The 17,366-nt window shown below is 46.4% G+C and overlaps 1 protein-coding gene across 1 annotated transcript in view; it reads left to right on the plus strand.

Moving 5' to 3' along the window:
* The window catches only part of UBL3 (ubiquitin like 3), a 693,461-nt gene that overhangs the window by 569,956 nt on the left and 106,139 nt on the right, over nt 1–17,366 (plus strand). The window contains exon 4 of the mRNA XM_069640754.1: nt 7,321–7,398. Within this exon, the coding sequence (XP_069496855.1) occupies nt 7,321–7,398 (78 nt within the window). The remainder of the gene's footprint in view (nt 1–7,320; nt 7,399–17,366) is intronic.

Genomic DNA, 17,366 nt, shown 5'->3' on the forward strand with positions numbered 1-17,366 from the left:
CATTTGCGCACTACATGCTGGGCGAGACTTGGGTGTGTGCCTGATTGAAATCACTTACAACTCCTTCCAAGCCAAAGTTCGAGGGGGGGGTGCTAGTTGCGAGCACTGCAAAGGCTTACACTTCTCAAGAGGGAGTGAAAGCACTAATAGCTTAAATCCCTCATTACATGGCTAGTCTCCAGATAAGTCCTTAACGTTATGAAGCTTCTTGGCATGATGTCCTCCTGCATCTTCATAGTTCGATATGCACGTCATGTGCCCTATACAGCAGTGCTGTCTGGGAAGTTGAGTGGAACGATCGAGTGGTGGCCTTGTCACAGCTGATTGTAGCCCTCAAATAGCGGACCATTAAGAACATATTACAATGGAGATCTTTTGTCAGACCTCTACAGGTAACCATTGCTGAGAGTAAAGTGGTCTATAAATGTGTTGGCGCTTTAAGATGGCCAGATGCTTTCTTGAAAAGGTTTTGATGAGGAAAACATTCATCAAAACAGACAACACCACAGCCATGATTTATATCCACAAAACGGGTGAAATACACTCATTGGTGTTGGCCCACCTTGCGTACAACGTCTGGTGCTGGCATCTCACAGGAAATATCCACTTTCAAGCACAACGTGTCCCCGGAGAATACACATTTCTACTAGACAGCTTAATCTGATTCCTTGTACAGAAACATGAGTGGGTAATCAACACCAACATATGTTTGCACAGTGGGTTCACCCAACAGTCGACCTACTTGCCACAGCAGAAAATGCAAAAATCCCAAGCTTCGAATCCAGGTACCCATAATGGGGGGTTTCTAGTTGTATTGTATTTGTCATTTATATAGTACCCTTTCCCCATTTGTATGGCTTCAATGCACCTTGTGGTTGTAACACCCTTGGGACCGTAGTCCATTTGTGGGAGATTCCAAGGATGCACGTTTTGCCAGGTTAGAGCTTAGGTTGGCTAACTAAGCTCCAGAAAGCATCCCGGAGGTCAGGCACATGGTTGGGTTCTGTTGGTGGTTTAGGATAGAGTGCTAGTGCCAGTGATTTGATGTGTGCCCGGCTGCACTGACCTTTTTCGTAGGTTGTCGCTGTATACTAATGGTAGAGGTGTTGAGGTGCGTCAGAGGTTTCAGTGTGGACGGCTATGTGAGCTGCAACACCGGAATTGCATAGCCATAGCTGCATTCTAAAGTGCATGGATCGGTGGCTGTGACTGCGGCTTGTGTCCACAGATGTGGTGCAAGGTATACATACCTTAAAGCTCTGACAGAGTTCATCTTCAATGTCGTTTTTCTAGGTCCAATGCGATTGGCTGGTCTCGCCAGTTGCGATCACCCTAGATTGAGAGCCTGAGCAGTGCGAGAGGGACCCCGAAGGACAGGGGAGTGATGTTCGATCATCTGTGGGCAAGGTAGTGGGGGGGCAAATGTCAGTGTGCCCCTTGCAAACGCTGCAAAGCATCCGTGGAGGTTTGGGTGGGTAGGTGTTGTCCGGTTTGACCCAGTATTTTTGAGCACATATCGACTGTTGTGAAGGCATCATGAAACAAGACACAGACAACAGATTCAAAGTTCAAACAAAAGTATTTTATTAACTTAAATGTCAGGATGGTTAAGGCCCAACTTTCCCTATTCTTAGGTGGGAAATCCATACCTAATGGAATGTCCGAGTCATTAAGTTCAACTTAAGTCTGTGTGCAAAACATATACTTGCCCTCATGACTAAAGCTAAACGAGATATCTAGGGATGTCAGCAATGAAAGAAAGTGTTCCAAATAATGTTCTTAGCCTTTTCAAGCTCCTGATTTGCTTTCTAGCTCCCCTTCCCCAAGTTCAAGACAGTTCCACCAAGTCTCGGTGGTTCCCTTCCCCCAGAAGACAACACAGTTCCAAGAAATGGAGGCCTCGGGGATCCCTCTATAGAGGCAACCACAAAGTTCATAAGGTCTTAGAGTTCACTTCCACAAGACGTCGGCTTTTCCAGCTTGCCAAATTATACTTGGTTTCAGTCTTTTAATATTTGAAACCAGCTCCAGGTCAACTTTACACTCATTCTGCTTTCTTGACACTTTATACAGAATGCTTTCTTCTGCTTCACTTCAGCAATTTCTTGCATGCATTAGGTTTTGCTCTCTGTAGGTTTCCTTGCCTTGCACAGATGGTGTTTCCTCGGTCTAGGCGCAGTTGTTGGGCCACACGCTCCACCCATTGCAGGTCATGCGACCGGTAACCCCAGGCTTTCTTGGCGACACAGGTTCCTTTGTAACTGCACATGTATTCTGGTTCATTCACTTGGCTTTCTCCTCACAAGTCCCTTGACTTGGCCTCAATGTTTTCTTTCCTACAGATTCACTTTGTGGTGCTCTTTCCTTCACCACATTACTTTAACACTCTATAGTAATATTCACTGCTGGCTTTTCATTGTATTTCATAAGGTTTGTTCTTTGCTTTTCAATATATTTTCCATGTACTTCACACAAGCTTGCCTTCTACTCATATGCCCATCAAAAGGCTTTCTTTTAGTTCAGTATTCAATAGTTCTTCGTATTCTTTCATTCACAGTTCATCTTGTTCATATTGTTCACCACAACCCTTCACCTTGGGTTTGCTTTATCTTGACCATCTCATTTTGTTCTTTCAGCAATCACTTTTGGCCTTTAACAGCCCACAGGAGTTCCCTTTTACGAGTGTTCCCCTGTTTTCTCTCACCAGTCTCTGGTGCCTCTGCCGGACAGCTGCTTTCCCTTCCTTCTGCTCCACATACACGTCTTCGTAGTATTGCAACCCCCGCTCGCGCTCCGGTCTTTGTGTGGGTTTCCGGCAGCTCCGCTCGCCTCTCGTGGATGCTTCTGATAGCTTTCAGCAAATGGATTTCTCCTGTGCCCTGCATATCCTGTTGCGGGCATCTGACCAGGGAGGATCCCATCACTGAGCCCCTCTCACGGGCCTCCCGGGCCTCTGCGCCAGTGTCTCTTAAGGCTACTTGGTGGTGTCCTGGCCTCCAGGCAGGACCCTCCTCGGCAGCGTCGTCCTCCCCAGGATTTCTAATGCTCAGCCTGGCTTCTCTTCTACTGGTCTCTCCTCCGATTATCGGCCCCACCTTTTATGTACCTGCTGTCAGGAGTGGCACTCTATTAAGAGTGGCACAGGACACCCAGAAAGGGTTTGGGTGGTTGTGCCAAATAAAGTGGACAGATAAGAACACACACAGCGGAAAGGAAAGAGAACGAAGAGTAAGCACAAGAGTAGCAAGGGAAAAGATACAGAATGAATACCCTCTTGGGGTGTATGCAGATATAGGAAAAGAGTATTCCACGAACCTTGGAAATACTCTAGCCTTCTGCACAGTTTGCTATAACAGAGGCCCACGCTGATTGCTCATGACTTGGAACAGCAGCGCTGGGTGTCTGTAATGTAGAAACAGGACAAGGGAAGGGGCAGAGGTTGACTGATGGGAACCAACAGACAAGCTCTGTAAAAAAGGGTCTACAAACAGTACAAGAGAAGATACTACAGACCAATCCAGTAAAGGAGGTGATAGCAAACTAGCAGAAGGAAATGAAAGGAAAGTCGTGTAACAGGATAGGATAGCAGAGGACAGTAAGGAACAAGGTTGAGAGCTCAGAGGAGCAGGAAAGCAATGAGTAAGCCCACAGGGGTAGGACTGTAAGGTAGAACGCCCAGAGGAAAAGGGCTTAGGGCAGCAGAGTAAAGCAGACTGCACGGCAAGGATCCCGTAAGGGCCGGGCAGTAAGGAGTGAACCCTGAGGGACAGGGCCGATGAACGTAGAAGGTAGCAGAGGACTGTAGAGAGCTGCTAGGCCGAGAACCCAGCGGAAAAGGTAGGTAGTAGGCAGCGAAGCGGGATAAGCTGCACAGTAGGAAGGCCCAGAGGACAAGGGCTGTAGGTAGCCAGAGAGAGGTAGGCTGCAGAGTAGGGAGCCCCAGAGGACAAGGGCTGAAGGCAGCCGGAGTGAGGCAGGCTGCAGGGCAGGGAGCCCAGAGGACAAGGGCTGAGGCAGGAAAGCAGCAGAGCGTGATCAGTTGCAATGTAGAGGGTACGCAAGGCAAGGGCGGAGGCTGGAAGGCAGCAGAGCGTGATCGGCTGCAATGTGGAGAGCCCGGCAGGGCAAGGGCGAAGGCTGGAAGGCAGCAGAGCGTGATCCGCTGTAATGTGGAGACCCCGGCAGGGCAAGGGCAGAGACTGGAAGGCAGCAGAGCGTGATCCGCTGTAATGTGGAGAGCCCGGCAGGGCAAGGGCGAAGGCTGGAAGGCAGCAGAGCGTGATCCGCTGCAATGTGGAGAGCCCGGCAGGGCAAGTGCGAAGGCTGGAAGGCAGCAGAGCGTGATCGGCTGCAGTGTGGAGAGCCCGGCAGGGCAAGGGCGAAGGCTGGAAGGCAGCAGAGCGTGATCCGCTGTAATGTGGAGACCCCGGCAGGGCAAGGGCAGAGACTGGAAGGCAGCAGAGCGTGATCCGCTGTAATGTGGAGAGCCCGGCAGGGCAAGGGCGAAGGCTGGAAGGCAGCAGAGCGTGATCCGCTGCAATGTGGAGAGCCCGGCAGGGCAAGGGCGAAGGCTGGAAGGCAGCAGAGCGTGATCCGCTGCAGTGTGGAGAGCCCGGCAGGGCAAGGGCGAAGGCTGGAAGGCAGCAGAGCGTGATCCGCTGCAATGTGGAGAGCCCGGCAGGGCAAGGGCGGAGACTGGAAGACAGCAGAGCGTGATCCGCTGCAATGTGGAGAGCCCGGCAGGGCAAGGGCGAAGGCTGGAAGGCAGCAGAGCGTGATCCGCTGTAATGTGGAGAGCCCGGCAGGGCAAGGGCGAAGGCTGGAAGGCAGCAGAGCGTGATCCGCTGTAATGTGAAGAGCCCGGCAGGGCAAGGGCAGAGACTGGAAGGCAGCAGAGCATGATCAGCTGCAGTGTGGAGAGCCCAGAGGAGCAGGGCTGTGAGGCAGGGAGCCTGGAAGGCTATGGCTGGAGGCAGCAGGGTGGAGCAAGCAACAAGGCAGGGTCCAAGCAGGAGTGAAGCTAAGCAGCATACAAGATCCGTAGAAAGAAGCAAAAGGTGGAGGAAGAACTCTCAGATGCAAGAGCCTGAGCCACTGCAGGCAGCAGCCTTTATACTGCCTAGCCCAGCACAGAGGCAGGCTAATTGGTTGCACCTGGCTAAACACACCTGCAGGCAATCGGCCACCTCCCTTTCTGTTCCTGGGCTGGTGGAAGCAGGGCAAGTCTCTAGGGCTTCTGGGGGGTGTAGTTCCATTGATAACCAATAGGAACAGCCAGGAATCAATGCTTGTAGCCAGGTGCATTATGGTATGCGTAGTTTGTTGGAAATAATAATTAAGCAGCAAAGTCTTGCAAATGGGAAATAAAGTTTCCAAAGTAAATATAGATAGATCCAAGAGTCTGTTGTAAATAAATGATAAACATATAGTCCAAATTGAGCGTAAATGGATGCGCCCATGGCGCAGGCATGACACCTGCTACCATTTAACAGGTTGCAGGTGTGAGTCCTCAAGCCCAATTGCTTGACCATAGTTATTAGAGTTCTCTGGGCATTCCTGACCCTCAATGGTCTGTAGGCCTCTTCTTCATCTCAGTCCTATGATGGTATGAATGAGGGGAAATGAAGGGACGTGATTGGCAACAACCTACAAAGGAAGGGGAGAGGGTAAGGTTGGTTCTTACTAGAAAAAGGGGGGGTACCATGTTTCACCTGCAGACCTCCTCCTCTTTACCCTCTTCATAGTTTCCCTCGATTGATGGTGTCTGCTAGTGTTCTCCTGGTAAAAAGGAATGGGGTAACAATATCCCATAGATGCGGCTGAGACTGAAGGTTCATCATGGAATGGAAATGGGGGCAGCGCGTCTCACCCAAGGACATTCCCTCCGCTCCATTCCTAGTCTCCCCTACCCAGGTGATCCTCCCTCACATCTCCACCCCAGGGGCGGGATCAAAGAGCGATGGCCCTTTCCTGTACACCTGAGCAGAGGATGTTTGGGAGAAGGAAGTGAGGACGCCCGCAGGTTCCTCACATAGTATAGTGTGTGAGAAGGTTTCAAGAGGCGGAGGAGCCAGGTTTTGAGGGCCTTTCAGATTGCCAAGTGATTGTCTATGTTGCAGATGTGCAAGTTGGCACACAAATGACACCAGTAACACTTAACTATGATTCTTGCACCAATGTGGGTGATACAGCTGTGGTACTCCAACCTGCTGAACATGTCTGTCCACCAATGAGACTTCCAATTTCACACAATCTGACACAATGTCAACATCAGATTTCAAACCAAACTCCTCAAACAACCAATTTGGCAGCTTTGCATCTGATGTCATAGAATTCAGACATTTTCTGCCCACACTATGTATGGAAATATTGAAGCAGGCAAGACCACCTAAAACCAGACATTGTTACTTAGTAAATGGGATTTGTCATCTGGCATATTCAAAAACAGATTGCCCCATTAACTGCTCATAAACCGATACTCAAATTCTGCATGTGCTTGTCTATGGCTAGTATAGAATTTACTAGAAGTGCTTTTGGCACCGTTTTCCTCCTACACATCACAAGAAGTGTTAGTGGAAGGTATCAGTTGTTAAGGCTTTTCTGAAAGGGGTAAAACACATGTATCCACCAGTGACACGTCCCCCACCAGTCATAGATTTCAACATTGTACTATGTAAAGCTATGGGTCCTCTATTTGAACCAATTCAAAAAAACCTTTTCTTAAGGAGCTTACATACAAAGTGGCTTTCCTTATTGCCATCACTTCGATCGGAAGGCAAAGTGAGCTGCAGGCATGGTCTGTGTAGAAAAGGTTTGTCTCTTTGCAACAATCTGTGCAGCTCTATTCTGTGAAACGATTGAAGTGGTGCATGAGGGTGAAGCTCTCTCCAGTGGCACAGACTCGGTAAAACTGATTTCATGGGCTGCACTGAAATCCTAGCAACGCATCTCGTGATCAACTGTAAGCACGTCAAAAAATTGATGTTTGGTTATTGTTCGGTTTGTCTCCACAGGCTCATCATTTGTGTACAATACACAAACTAGCACGTACAAGTCTGAAACATTTTTGTATGTAGGGCATTGATGTTACGTGTATATTTATAACTGCTTTCTTTCGTTTGTCATATTGGCAGCCTGTTTGACATATTTATTCTGGAGCATACGTGTCTCTTTCAAAATATCAGACTGTCTTAGTGCTTCATAATAGCTCGATGCTCCATCAATTTCCCCATTACTGTAGAATCGATTAGGATGTGTGTGTATCTTGTGGTGATTGATGCAAATGATGACCTGTTTAATCACTGTTTGTCTCTCATTCAGCATTAAAGCTTCCTCTCGGCAAAACCACAGTGATGCATTTGGTAGCGAGAGAGACCTTGCCAGAACCAAACTCTCAAGGTATGATTTTATAACTATATTTCTGAGGCTTGACTAAAAGGCATTCATTGGTTTCTGCGTGTCTGGTGTCTGTGACGAGATCCCCATTTAAACAAGTCCTAATTTGTGCAATGGAATGTCCGGTATGCAGTTGTAGAGAACCATTTTAAGGGAATATACATGCAGACTGCCCATAAAAAGACATGTTATATTTTGACTTGCAACTCTAGATAAATTTATCCTCCCAAGTAAGTCTCACAAGCGTCACTTATGGTATCTGTCAACTCCTGTACAGTGCTGTTTCAGGGGGAAAAACATGTTAATATGGCTTTTTGGAAGTTTTATCATGGTATGTACAGTAAGCATCTTCCAGTAGTTTGTTTTAAAGTAGATCTACCTAATGTACTTTATATTCTTAATCGTTTGCGTATATCCCAAGCTATAAGTCCCTTACCCTTTTGCAGAGTCCTGCTCAAAGGCAGCAGATTGGCTGGAGCTGGGCCAGCGACCTCATCCACAGCCCTGAACAAAGATCCGTCCTCAGGCCAGAAGCAGCTCTGACTAGTTTGGCTGTCAAGTCACCACAAGGCTCAGCTGTGCTGTAACCGGCATTGGCAGCAGATGGATTGGGATCTATGGCAGGGTGAGGAAATTCTAGCCCCCAAACCCGAAGGAAGATCATGCCTTCCAGCCTCAGCTCACGTTCGCCCAGTAGCTTATATGGCAGGATTAGAAGCTGGATTGGCTGGCCCAACAACTCGTGACCCCCCCCAACCACTCCATCTAGAATTCCCCAGGGTGGTGTTCCTGTGCGTAAAACCTGGGTGATGCGGTTTGCCTGTTTTGTCTATAATGCTAGTGGCCATCTCCCACAGGTACAGCCATGTGAGAAGTACACTGCTGGTGTACTCCCCAAACACCCCAAGTGTACTAGTCAAAGAGCACCCAACCCTCTATTAATCAACCACCAAGCCCGCTCTCATTTCATCTAGGTGGTCTCCCTATCTTGGAAAACACTGTGCCACTTTGCTAATAATTTATGTCAGACTGGTAAACCGGATTAATGCACTATACTGCCCATCATCTGATGGATTCTGTGGAAAACTTAAATTATTCTGTTACTTCATTGCCGCAAAATACCTACTTATTTGCAGCACAAGGTTAGACCACTGAGGAGTCGCTAGGGTGGGTGGGTCCCATCCATCATCCTCATCTGCTGGGTAGAGGTAAGCCATTCCCTTCAACAGCAACATGGTAGATCCCTGTGAGACTGATCAGCTATGAGATCTGCATACCTCCATCTTAAAATGCATTGAAGGAAGCCATGTCTAACCTCGCCTTCTGGTGCAAAGCTATTGCAAAGATCCACCCAGAGAACTCTTCACATCAATGGAGGTTAAAAAAAAGTCTAAGTCACAAGGAATAGCAAGATGACAATTTGCATTTTAAGATATTTGCAAAGTTATTTTCCCAGCTAAAATGTCACCAGTTTCTCTCAAATCTATAGCCCTAAACGCAACTAAGCACTTGTAAAGGTGCTTGTGTCGTAATTCAGATTTCGCATGACTGCACCAGATGTGCATCACATCAACATCCTCAAAGATTACTTGCAACCGGGTTAATCTGCATCCCTTCACATCCAACTCCTCTTGCGGTCATATGGCAAGTAACGGCCTACAGAGAACTAGAACCAATCACATACCATCAATGTTCTGTATGGAGGCAAGCTAACATCTAATGGCTCCTAAAGATTCAACAACTTCTGCAAAGTTAGGACTCCTCGGAGCTAGATGCTGCTTCGGCCCTCTTACTATCCGAGCCCTGATTTACCAAAGCAAATGCACTATAGGGTCTTCCGGGCATGCTCACAATACCACATGCCCACAACATCCATAATTTATTAGAAAGCCGTACTCTTTACCTCCGAGGCGCTACTGAGATGTGCTTCTGTGACCATTGCACAACCTCATTAGATACTTGCATCCTACAGGATATAACATCCGCAATTTAAAAAAAAAAAAATGACCATCCAAACTAGGTGTTTTAGCTTTCTCCCATGCCAGGTTATTCCTAGAATATTGTCTTAATTTGTCATACATTCTTAGTCTTCCAAAAATAATCCTGATTGGAGCTCTCAACATGTGGATTGAGAATATTTCAAGTAGACCTGCCCAAGAATTTCTTTCCAACTGGATTCACCTTGGGTTCACACAGTGGGTCCTTGGGCCCAAGTACAAATGAGGTTGCATTCTTGGATCGATGTGTACCCTTAGCGTGGCATCTAGTGAAGTGGCCTCCAATCCCAAATTCTGGACCAACCCTAATTTGACATCACACTTTTTCACCCAACCTTGTGACGTGCTTTGGTACCACCAAGAATACCTACTGATGTGTGGTTTCAGGCTTTCCAAGCACATTTTGGTGAAGGCCTTCACCAGTACTTATCCTCCCCACAACCTTTATCGGCTGCAGGAGCTGAATACTAAGTCCCTAGAAACAGCCCTCGGCAGTCTCAAGACAAAATGACAGGTTGGTACTGTTAAGAATGAAACGAGCAACTGCCTCCACTTCGCCACTTAAAGGTAGCAATAAATGCTGCACCAAAGAACTAGCTGACCTGAAGAGAGCAGACAGAAAACCAGAATAGATGTGACAATAAAGTATGCACGCAATATTCACACACACACCAAAGGTGAGTCCAGAGCAGCAAGAGAATATTCTTTCATTTTTTTCAAAAAAATGCAATGAACTGACCAAGCATCACATCCTAAAATACACCTGGACTATCCAGAAGTTGGTGGACAAGTTATCTTGCTTTCTTCGTTATGAGGTCAGTGTCATCAATCATTCCATCATCCCTAAAAACAACCCGGTACCCCCAAACATGTTTTCTGCGATGCTATCCTTCAATACTTTTAGTAAGTCTCCAAATCCAAAAAGGACTCGTCTTGCAACTGAAAACCACCTACGGTGAAAGGATGGAGGGGGGAGAGGGGAAATGTCCTGCAAGCTTCCTAAAATAGCACATGGGCATCTTGGCCTCTTTTCTGCTGATGTTATGCAATACTTCTGACATCAGGATCTCAATGTCTAATAAAAACCACCCTCATCCTTTAAAAAAGCCAATCCAGACCCAGAAGCCTTTGCAAGCTAATGCCCCATTGCCAACTTTCCACTAGAACCCAAAGTTCAAGAAATATTGGTCCTATTGCAACCTAAGAACTAGACTGAGGAGAATTCGTGTGTGTGTGTGTGTGTGTGTGTGTGTGTGTGTGAGACCTCTGACGAGAGGAACAATGTAAACTTTATTAGACATGCAAGAACATGTTCTGCTTAAACGGTCAGTAAACCCTCATTCTCATGTAGTTTAAATGCTTCTTCCTGAAAAATCTCGCCAAATTAAAATAATTTGATTTTAAACCCTACTTTACCACAAGGATGGACTCTATCCTTGGCTGCACACTGATTAAGCCCATAACCACAATATCAAATAATTTGCTGTACGTTTCCAGTGCTGCACTGAAAATGGGATTATCATTAAACCGGGGAAAGGTAGCCATCGCACCTTGCATCTAAAAAGCAAACATTTTTATGGCAGGTGGTCTCTGACTCAATGTAGGGGGACAAAACTAAAGTGATCCGATTTGGTACTTGCAATGGAACTAGCAGGCTGTTTGCCTGGCCGTCCTCGGTCTGGTCTCCAACTTCAACCTTCCAGGCCAGGAATGTCATCTTAGACTCTTGAGTTTATCTGCAGTATGAAGGAGATATCAATGTGCTTTGTCTTGTCTGTACAGCATGTTCGTCATGAGCATGTTCCCTAATAAACCCCACCAACACCATCCTCTTAGCCCTTTTCACGACTATTCTGCTATAATTTAGAGAATTTAGTTTGGCACAAAGGACCTGGTTAAAAATTTTGTTTTGGGATATTGATGCTTGTGAGAATGATGTAGTAGACGTTCAACAGGGTACGCATCAGTCATCTGTTTTCATTAGACCTTATGCATTTTGGTAATATTAAATTTCAAAAGAAAGCGAAATCCCAAATAATTTGCTTTAGAACCTTCTTCCCCTTCTGGACCTTCACCAGTGTTGATCAATGACCCCTGATACTCCTTCCAACTTGACTACCGTAGTTCACCCCACCAAGAACCTATGAGGAATGGTCTGATCTACACAACACAATTTACGTCTAGTAGAAAAATGACAGCAGTAGAAGGTTCTGAACTGTCTCCATGAAGGCTTGAGGCTACAAGAAACTCCATAAAATTACAAAACTGCTGAAAACCTTCCTAGTATCACAATCTTTTGAAGACCTTTGTTATACCCTATGTCTCCACAACCTAAACAAGGCTTCAATTTATTTCAATGCACTTTGGTTACCAGGAATTTGGCCCTTTGTTTAGCTACAAATGGCACCTTGTCCTTCCACCTCACCCTTCCTAAACTATTATGCCCCAAAACTCATCAGTTGTCTGCGACTATGCCTGCCAGGGACATCGTTTCACCCAAATTCCTGGGTATCTGTGTGATATCACATGACCCTTGACCTCTGACATCACATGAAGTGATGTCATTTGACCCTGCCTCCAAGTGACATCACAGGAAGTGATGGCACATGACCTTCGGATGCGTCTAACACCAGTGTTTCCAGGCACTCTTATTTCGACCATCTTCACTCACAAACCTCTCACGTCAACGTGCACTGCATTCTCCGCACAGGAATGCACCCACCTAGAGCATTCAATAACACACAATCACATTCCTACTCATTCACACACCACTCACTAACCCATACACCCTCTTGCGTCCACTCGCACTGCACTCTCCACAGCCATGTACCCATCCAGAACATTGAAAAACACTATCCCATTCATACACTTCCATACACCATTCATTCACTCGTACACCTTCTCTTACATCCACTCACTGCATTATCTACACAGGCACACACCCACAACATTCAAACACACACGTACTACATTTCTTCTCATTCACTCACTGACCCATAGCACATACATACATCTGACATGCACTTCACACATGCAAAATACATTTTTAAAAACCCTTCTCCAGAACCGGGAAGCTCGGAGTGCTATCTGGTTCCGTTATATGGGCAGGAAGCCAGAGGAGAAAGGGGTTGGAGCTGAACGTGGCATGTGACACGTGCCACATCTTACGACCCGCTCCAACCACTACTGAGTAGGGGTGTCCCGTTTGTCGGCTTCGAGTAAGTATTCGGCCGAATAGTTTCTAGCTGAAAAAAAGCTATTCCGCTCCGGCCGAATAGTTTCTAGCTATTCGGCTCTTGCCGAATACTTTGACATTCTCATTTGAATACAATGCAACATGAACTCAAAGGCAAATATAGACTTGAGTTTGCAAAACTGAATAGAATTAGACCAGACCAATTGCTATCACGCAGCTGAAAAATATCTTATATTGTAATCTGCTCTTTAGCGCATGTTTTGTTACAGATTCTTAGACAAAAAAGGTGCTCACCTTTTATACTTGGCCTGCAACAATACAGGGACAGCTTTTCTTTTGGCGAATGTTTATATGCAATGTGCACTTTTTTCAGTTGGAAAAAGCAACTGATACTTTCAGTTCTTGTCATGTCATTTCCCATTGCGTGCGTCATAGTTCCTCCTTTGCTTTTTTTTTAAGGACTTGAGTCCTGAGTTTAATATTATCTGATATTGTATCCGGAAATTATAAGTTGCATGTTTGTGTGTTGACGAGACAGAGTGGCTAAAATAAGTGAAAAGTGAGCTGCACTTGTTTGGGTGGGGTGAATAGTTATGAGATGTAGTTCACGCATTTGAGATTTCTTTGTGAGCTGCAAAGAAGTTTCGAAACTCGACCACATCGACTTTGCAACTGGAGAGAGAATGCAATGCATCTGATTTGCAAAGGCAGTCCTTTTGCATTTGTGAAGCCTCCTACTTAAACTGGCCCTGAATATGCAACAATCTTCTGTACATTTGGTTGCTTCATTTTGGTTAAATCTGCTTGATTTCTGGCTTTTATACTTTAAATAAAGATGCTACATTAATTACAATGAAGAGCAATAAAAGTATAGAATGCATTTAAAATGGTGCTTTGCTTTTTTAATAATTGTTTTTTGAAGTTTGGAACATGATTTATTAAATAAAGCTACTATTCGGCTTCATATTCGGCTTCGGCCGAATAGGTGACAAACTATTTGATATTTGGCCGAATACTAAATATGCTATTCGGTACAGCCCTACTACTGAGTGCTTCCTTCTTGGGCTGCAAGGCCCAGCCTTCACCCTTATGGGTGAGAACAGGGCCAGGAGCCCCGCAGACCTACTGTGGAGGCCCCCCTGCACCACATGGGCCCCCGCTACTCCAATGCTTATGAGCTTTTTTTAATTTTTTTATTTGTTTTGCACGTGTAGCCAGGGAGATCACAGGGGTTGGACTGCGAACCCTAGCCAACCGAAATGACATCCATGATGCCTGCATGCAGCACCTTACAAAACATCACTAAATATTTTGTTGTAACCAAGATAATTCTGCTTTTTATGACCGTGTCCACATCGCTTAATGGGTTGGGCTGTCCTTTCCTATTTAACCTGGAGTGAGATGGCTGTTAATTGTTGAAAAATATTGTTGCGGGCCAGCAATATTTTTTTCTCCCACTGGGTAGTGAGAGGAAAACGCGTTTCACCAAGGTTTTATGACGCTAATGTAATCACTTGGTACCTGCTCAGACATATACCTTGACACTATTACAAGTGACTGCTAAGCAAGGCAGTTGCCAAGGAAGGTTTTCAAGTGTTTACACTGGCGGTAAAGCATTTAAAAGTACTTTTTGTTTGTTTTTGTTGTTACTACTATTTTTTTTTGTTAGTTACTACTAAATCTGGTAATGCCAAAGTTAATGTGCGAGCGCTGTAACAATGTTATATTTCCCAATGCAAACTAGCCCATCTCCTTACAAATGTGTAACTCGCTACACCACTTCTCAACTTCCAAAACGTGTAGTATTGAAATACTGGATGGCTCGCCTCCATGGTACAGTTGAAGCGAGTATTCTGAAGTTCTGGTGTAGTGTGGTTTAAGGTGTGAAGGACTCTGTGCTAGAAAATAGTTAATTTGGACAGTTTTTAACATTGGCATTTCTTCCCTTGCCTCTTGCATAAACATTGGTTAATACAGAATTTTCTGTAGCCTGTGAATCTGTTTAGATGCACACTCATGCATAGTCCACCATCTAGTGGTCGGTGCAGAGCATTACTGGTTTCAAATTTGAAAAATGGGTGGTGTCTGGGGCGTACCGCTTACACTATCCCAACTCTTCACCCATTACCCTTCAAATATCAACGTCCTCAGATTGTTCATTCCTGTCATACTATCCCTCTCATAAATATACAGACTCCCACAAGTGTCCCTCAGTGCCTAAGCCTTCAGGTTGTTTTTTTCTCACCACTGGTATGATGCAGGAGTCTAAGCAGAAGGCAAACATTGTCTCAATCCCATGTGTGGCACAGAAAATGCAGCAAGTACTCCTACATCCATCCCCTTTCCTCCATACCTGTGGGAGCCCATCCTTCGTGAGGCAGGTGGGAGGGAGTTTCCGGTACATTTTCGCACAGCACAAAAGTAAATTTCCCTTTTGAGAAATGTCAGTTGCATGTGAGGCTCCACAGCGTGAGTGTGGCCAGACATGCTGACTCCACCTACCTGCAATACCCGTCAGTCCTTATTTCTGCAGCGACAGGACGCTGGGATGGTGCGTGCAGTTTTTTGACAATTATTTCCCTTGACAACTTTTTTTTTTAATTGCACTTTATATGACGGGTATTACTGGTTTTACGACCTGCGCTCTTGCAGCAGTCATTTCATGGTGCTGGATAACCATACACGCTGACTGGAGTGTTTAGGCCACAGCCACCAATTGGTGTCCTATTCCTCCTGTCCCCCGCGGTCGCTGGAGGCTCGCCCCAATGGAGAGAAATATTCAGTGCAATCTTTGAAGCTGTTAAGTCAGGGGGGGGGGGGTGCAAGTCATGTACAGTTTAGTCACCGAGGTCTGCTCCGAGGACAACCCTGCTTCTACCGGTTCAAACGCTGAGATTCTTTCCGGGGACTGTGACTGGAGCAGTCACTGAGGCCATTGTGATGCTTGAAATGCATTGGAGGGACAGGGCCACCATGTCATTGTCCTGTACTCCCTTATGTGTGTTCTGTATTATTTTCTGCACAAGAGTCAATGTGGGACTCATGGCAGTGCAGCTCCTCCTCTTTTTTGGCTGTGGTGAACAGAGACCCTTGGGATACCCTTATGAAATCCATGGGTGGGGGTACAACCCTGTACCCCTAGTGTATGTATTTGGGCACCTGTCAGTGGCCCACAGAGGCAGGGTATGAGCCGTTGGCAGCTCCATGCAGAATTGGACAGGTGCTCGGAGTATCCTTCATTTTAGTATAACCAGGCCCTGCCATAGTGGATTCCCGATGGAAGGCAAGATGGCCCCGGTGGCCTCTTGATTTCTATTACCTGTTACCTTGTTTTCCCAAAGTCCTGGGAAGCCCCAACTCTGTCCCTTCCCCTGACTGGCTGTTGGGTGGAAGAACCATATATGGTATTGTGGGAGAAGTCCAGGCCAGACTGGTTGGAGCCTTCCGAGAGACTGTATTTTTTGGGTACACCCTTTGAGTGAGACCTGGGTGAATGGAGTGTGTGCCCAATACGCATTCCATGTTATGGGTATCTGGTTTCTGTGTGTGTGCGAGACACAATGCAGTGTGGTGTGCTGAAAGGCTGGGTGCTTGCCCCAATGCACATTCTTTGTTATGGGTGTCTTGGTGGAAGTCAGTGGCCTGAATGCACTGTGAGCCTGGATGGCTGCCTGCCTACATGAATGCCCATCTGTCTGATAGCTGACTGAGTTTCTCTCAGCAGAGTGAATGAGGGTCAGATGTATATATCTGGGGACCTCTCCCTTTCCAATTGGTTCAGAAGCTGAAGTCAAAACTTGAAGCTGCTTATCCTTGAAGCCCAGCTGGAAAAAGAATTGCTGCTGCTTTCCTTCGACCGAATCTAAAAGCTGTCGAGTCTGTCGAGGACTGATCCAAGAGAGGACCTGGCTAGGAGACCTCTCCCCGAGCTATGAGGGAACATCGTGCAGAAGCTGATCTTCATCGAGGCACCCTGGAAGCCAGTCCTGAAGGCTGTCGACCGGAGAAAGGGTTACAGAGAATCTCGAAGTAAAGCACCCGGACATCGAGGCCATCTAAGTCCATTGCCGTCAACTGGGGTTCGGAACATTTCCATAACAGCTGGAAGCCTGTCTAGTCGTGTTGCCTAGAAGCGGGGACAGCTTGACGCTGTGCTGTTCGATGACCGGAGCCGCAACACGCCACCTTGCCTGAGAACATTGAACGAAGGGCTCCCTTGCCATCGCTGTTGACCACTTTGTCCCGCCGAAGAATCCGCCAGTGTGTTTCCCGCAACCCGAAGTCCACAAAGATGCTGACAAGTAAAGATCCGAAATCCAGCCGTGGTCTAGTCCCGGTGCTAGGCTTATGTTCTTCACTGACTCTTCTTTGCAACAACAAACTCTTTGCATCAAGGTAGACTGCACGACTCCGCAGGACATCCACAATAGTCGACAAGCACTGCAAAGGTTGAAGCTACAGTCTCGACGCAAGTGTCAAATTTCTTTGAGGAATCTCGACACCCTGTGGCTCCTGCTTTAAAGGGAGTTCACTCTCAAGGGACCAGTCGACGAACCGTCAAAGAATCTCTTCTAACTCGGGTACGTTAGAGTAGTGAAACATTTTAACCAGGAAACAAGACTATTTAAAAATTAATGGACTGGGCTGGTTAATACAGGTTACCCAGGTGGGGGGGAAACTCGCTCAGAACTGTCTTAGTATTAAGAGAACCTATTCTGCCATTGTTTAACCCAACTTGTCTTCCTTCCTATGATCTATGCTAATACGCATTGTTCTAA

Source organism: Ambystoma mexicanum, chromosome 7q (assembly GCF_040938575.1).
Source record: "Ambystoma mexicanum isolate Mex_15411 chromosome 7q, UKY_AmexF1_1, whole genome shotgun sequence".
NCBI classification, from domain to species: domain Eukaryota; kingdom Metazoa; phylum Chordata; class Amphibia; order Caudata; family Ambystomatidae; genus Ambystoma; species Ambystoma mexicanum.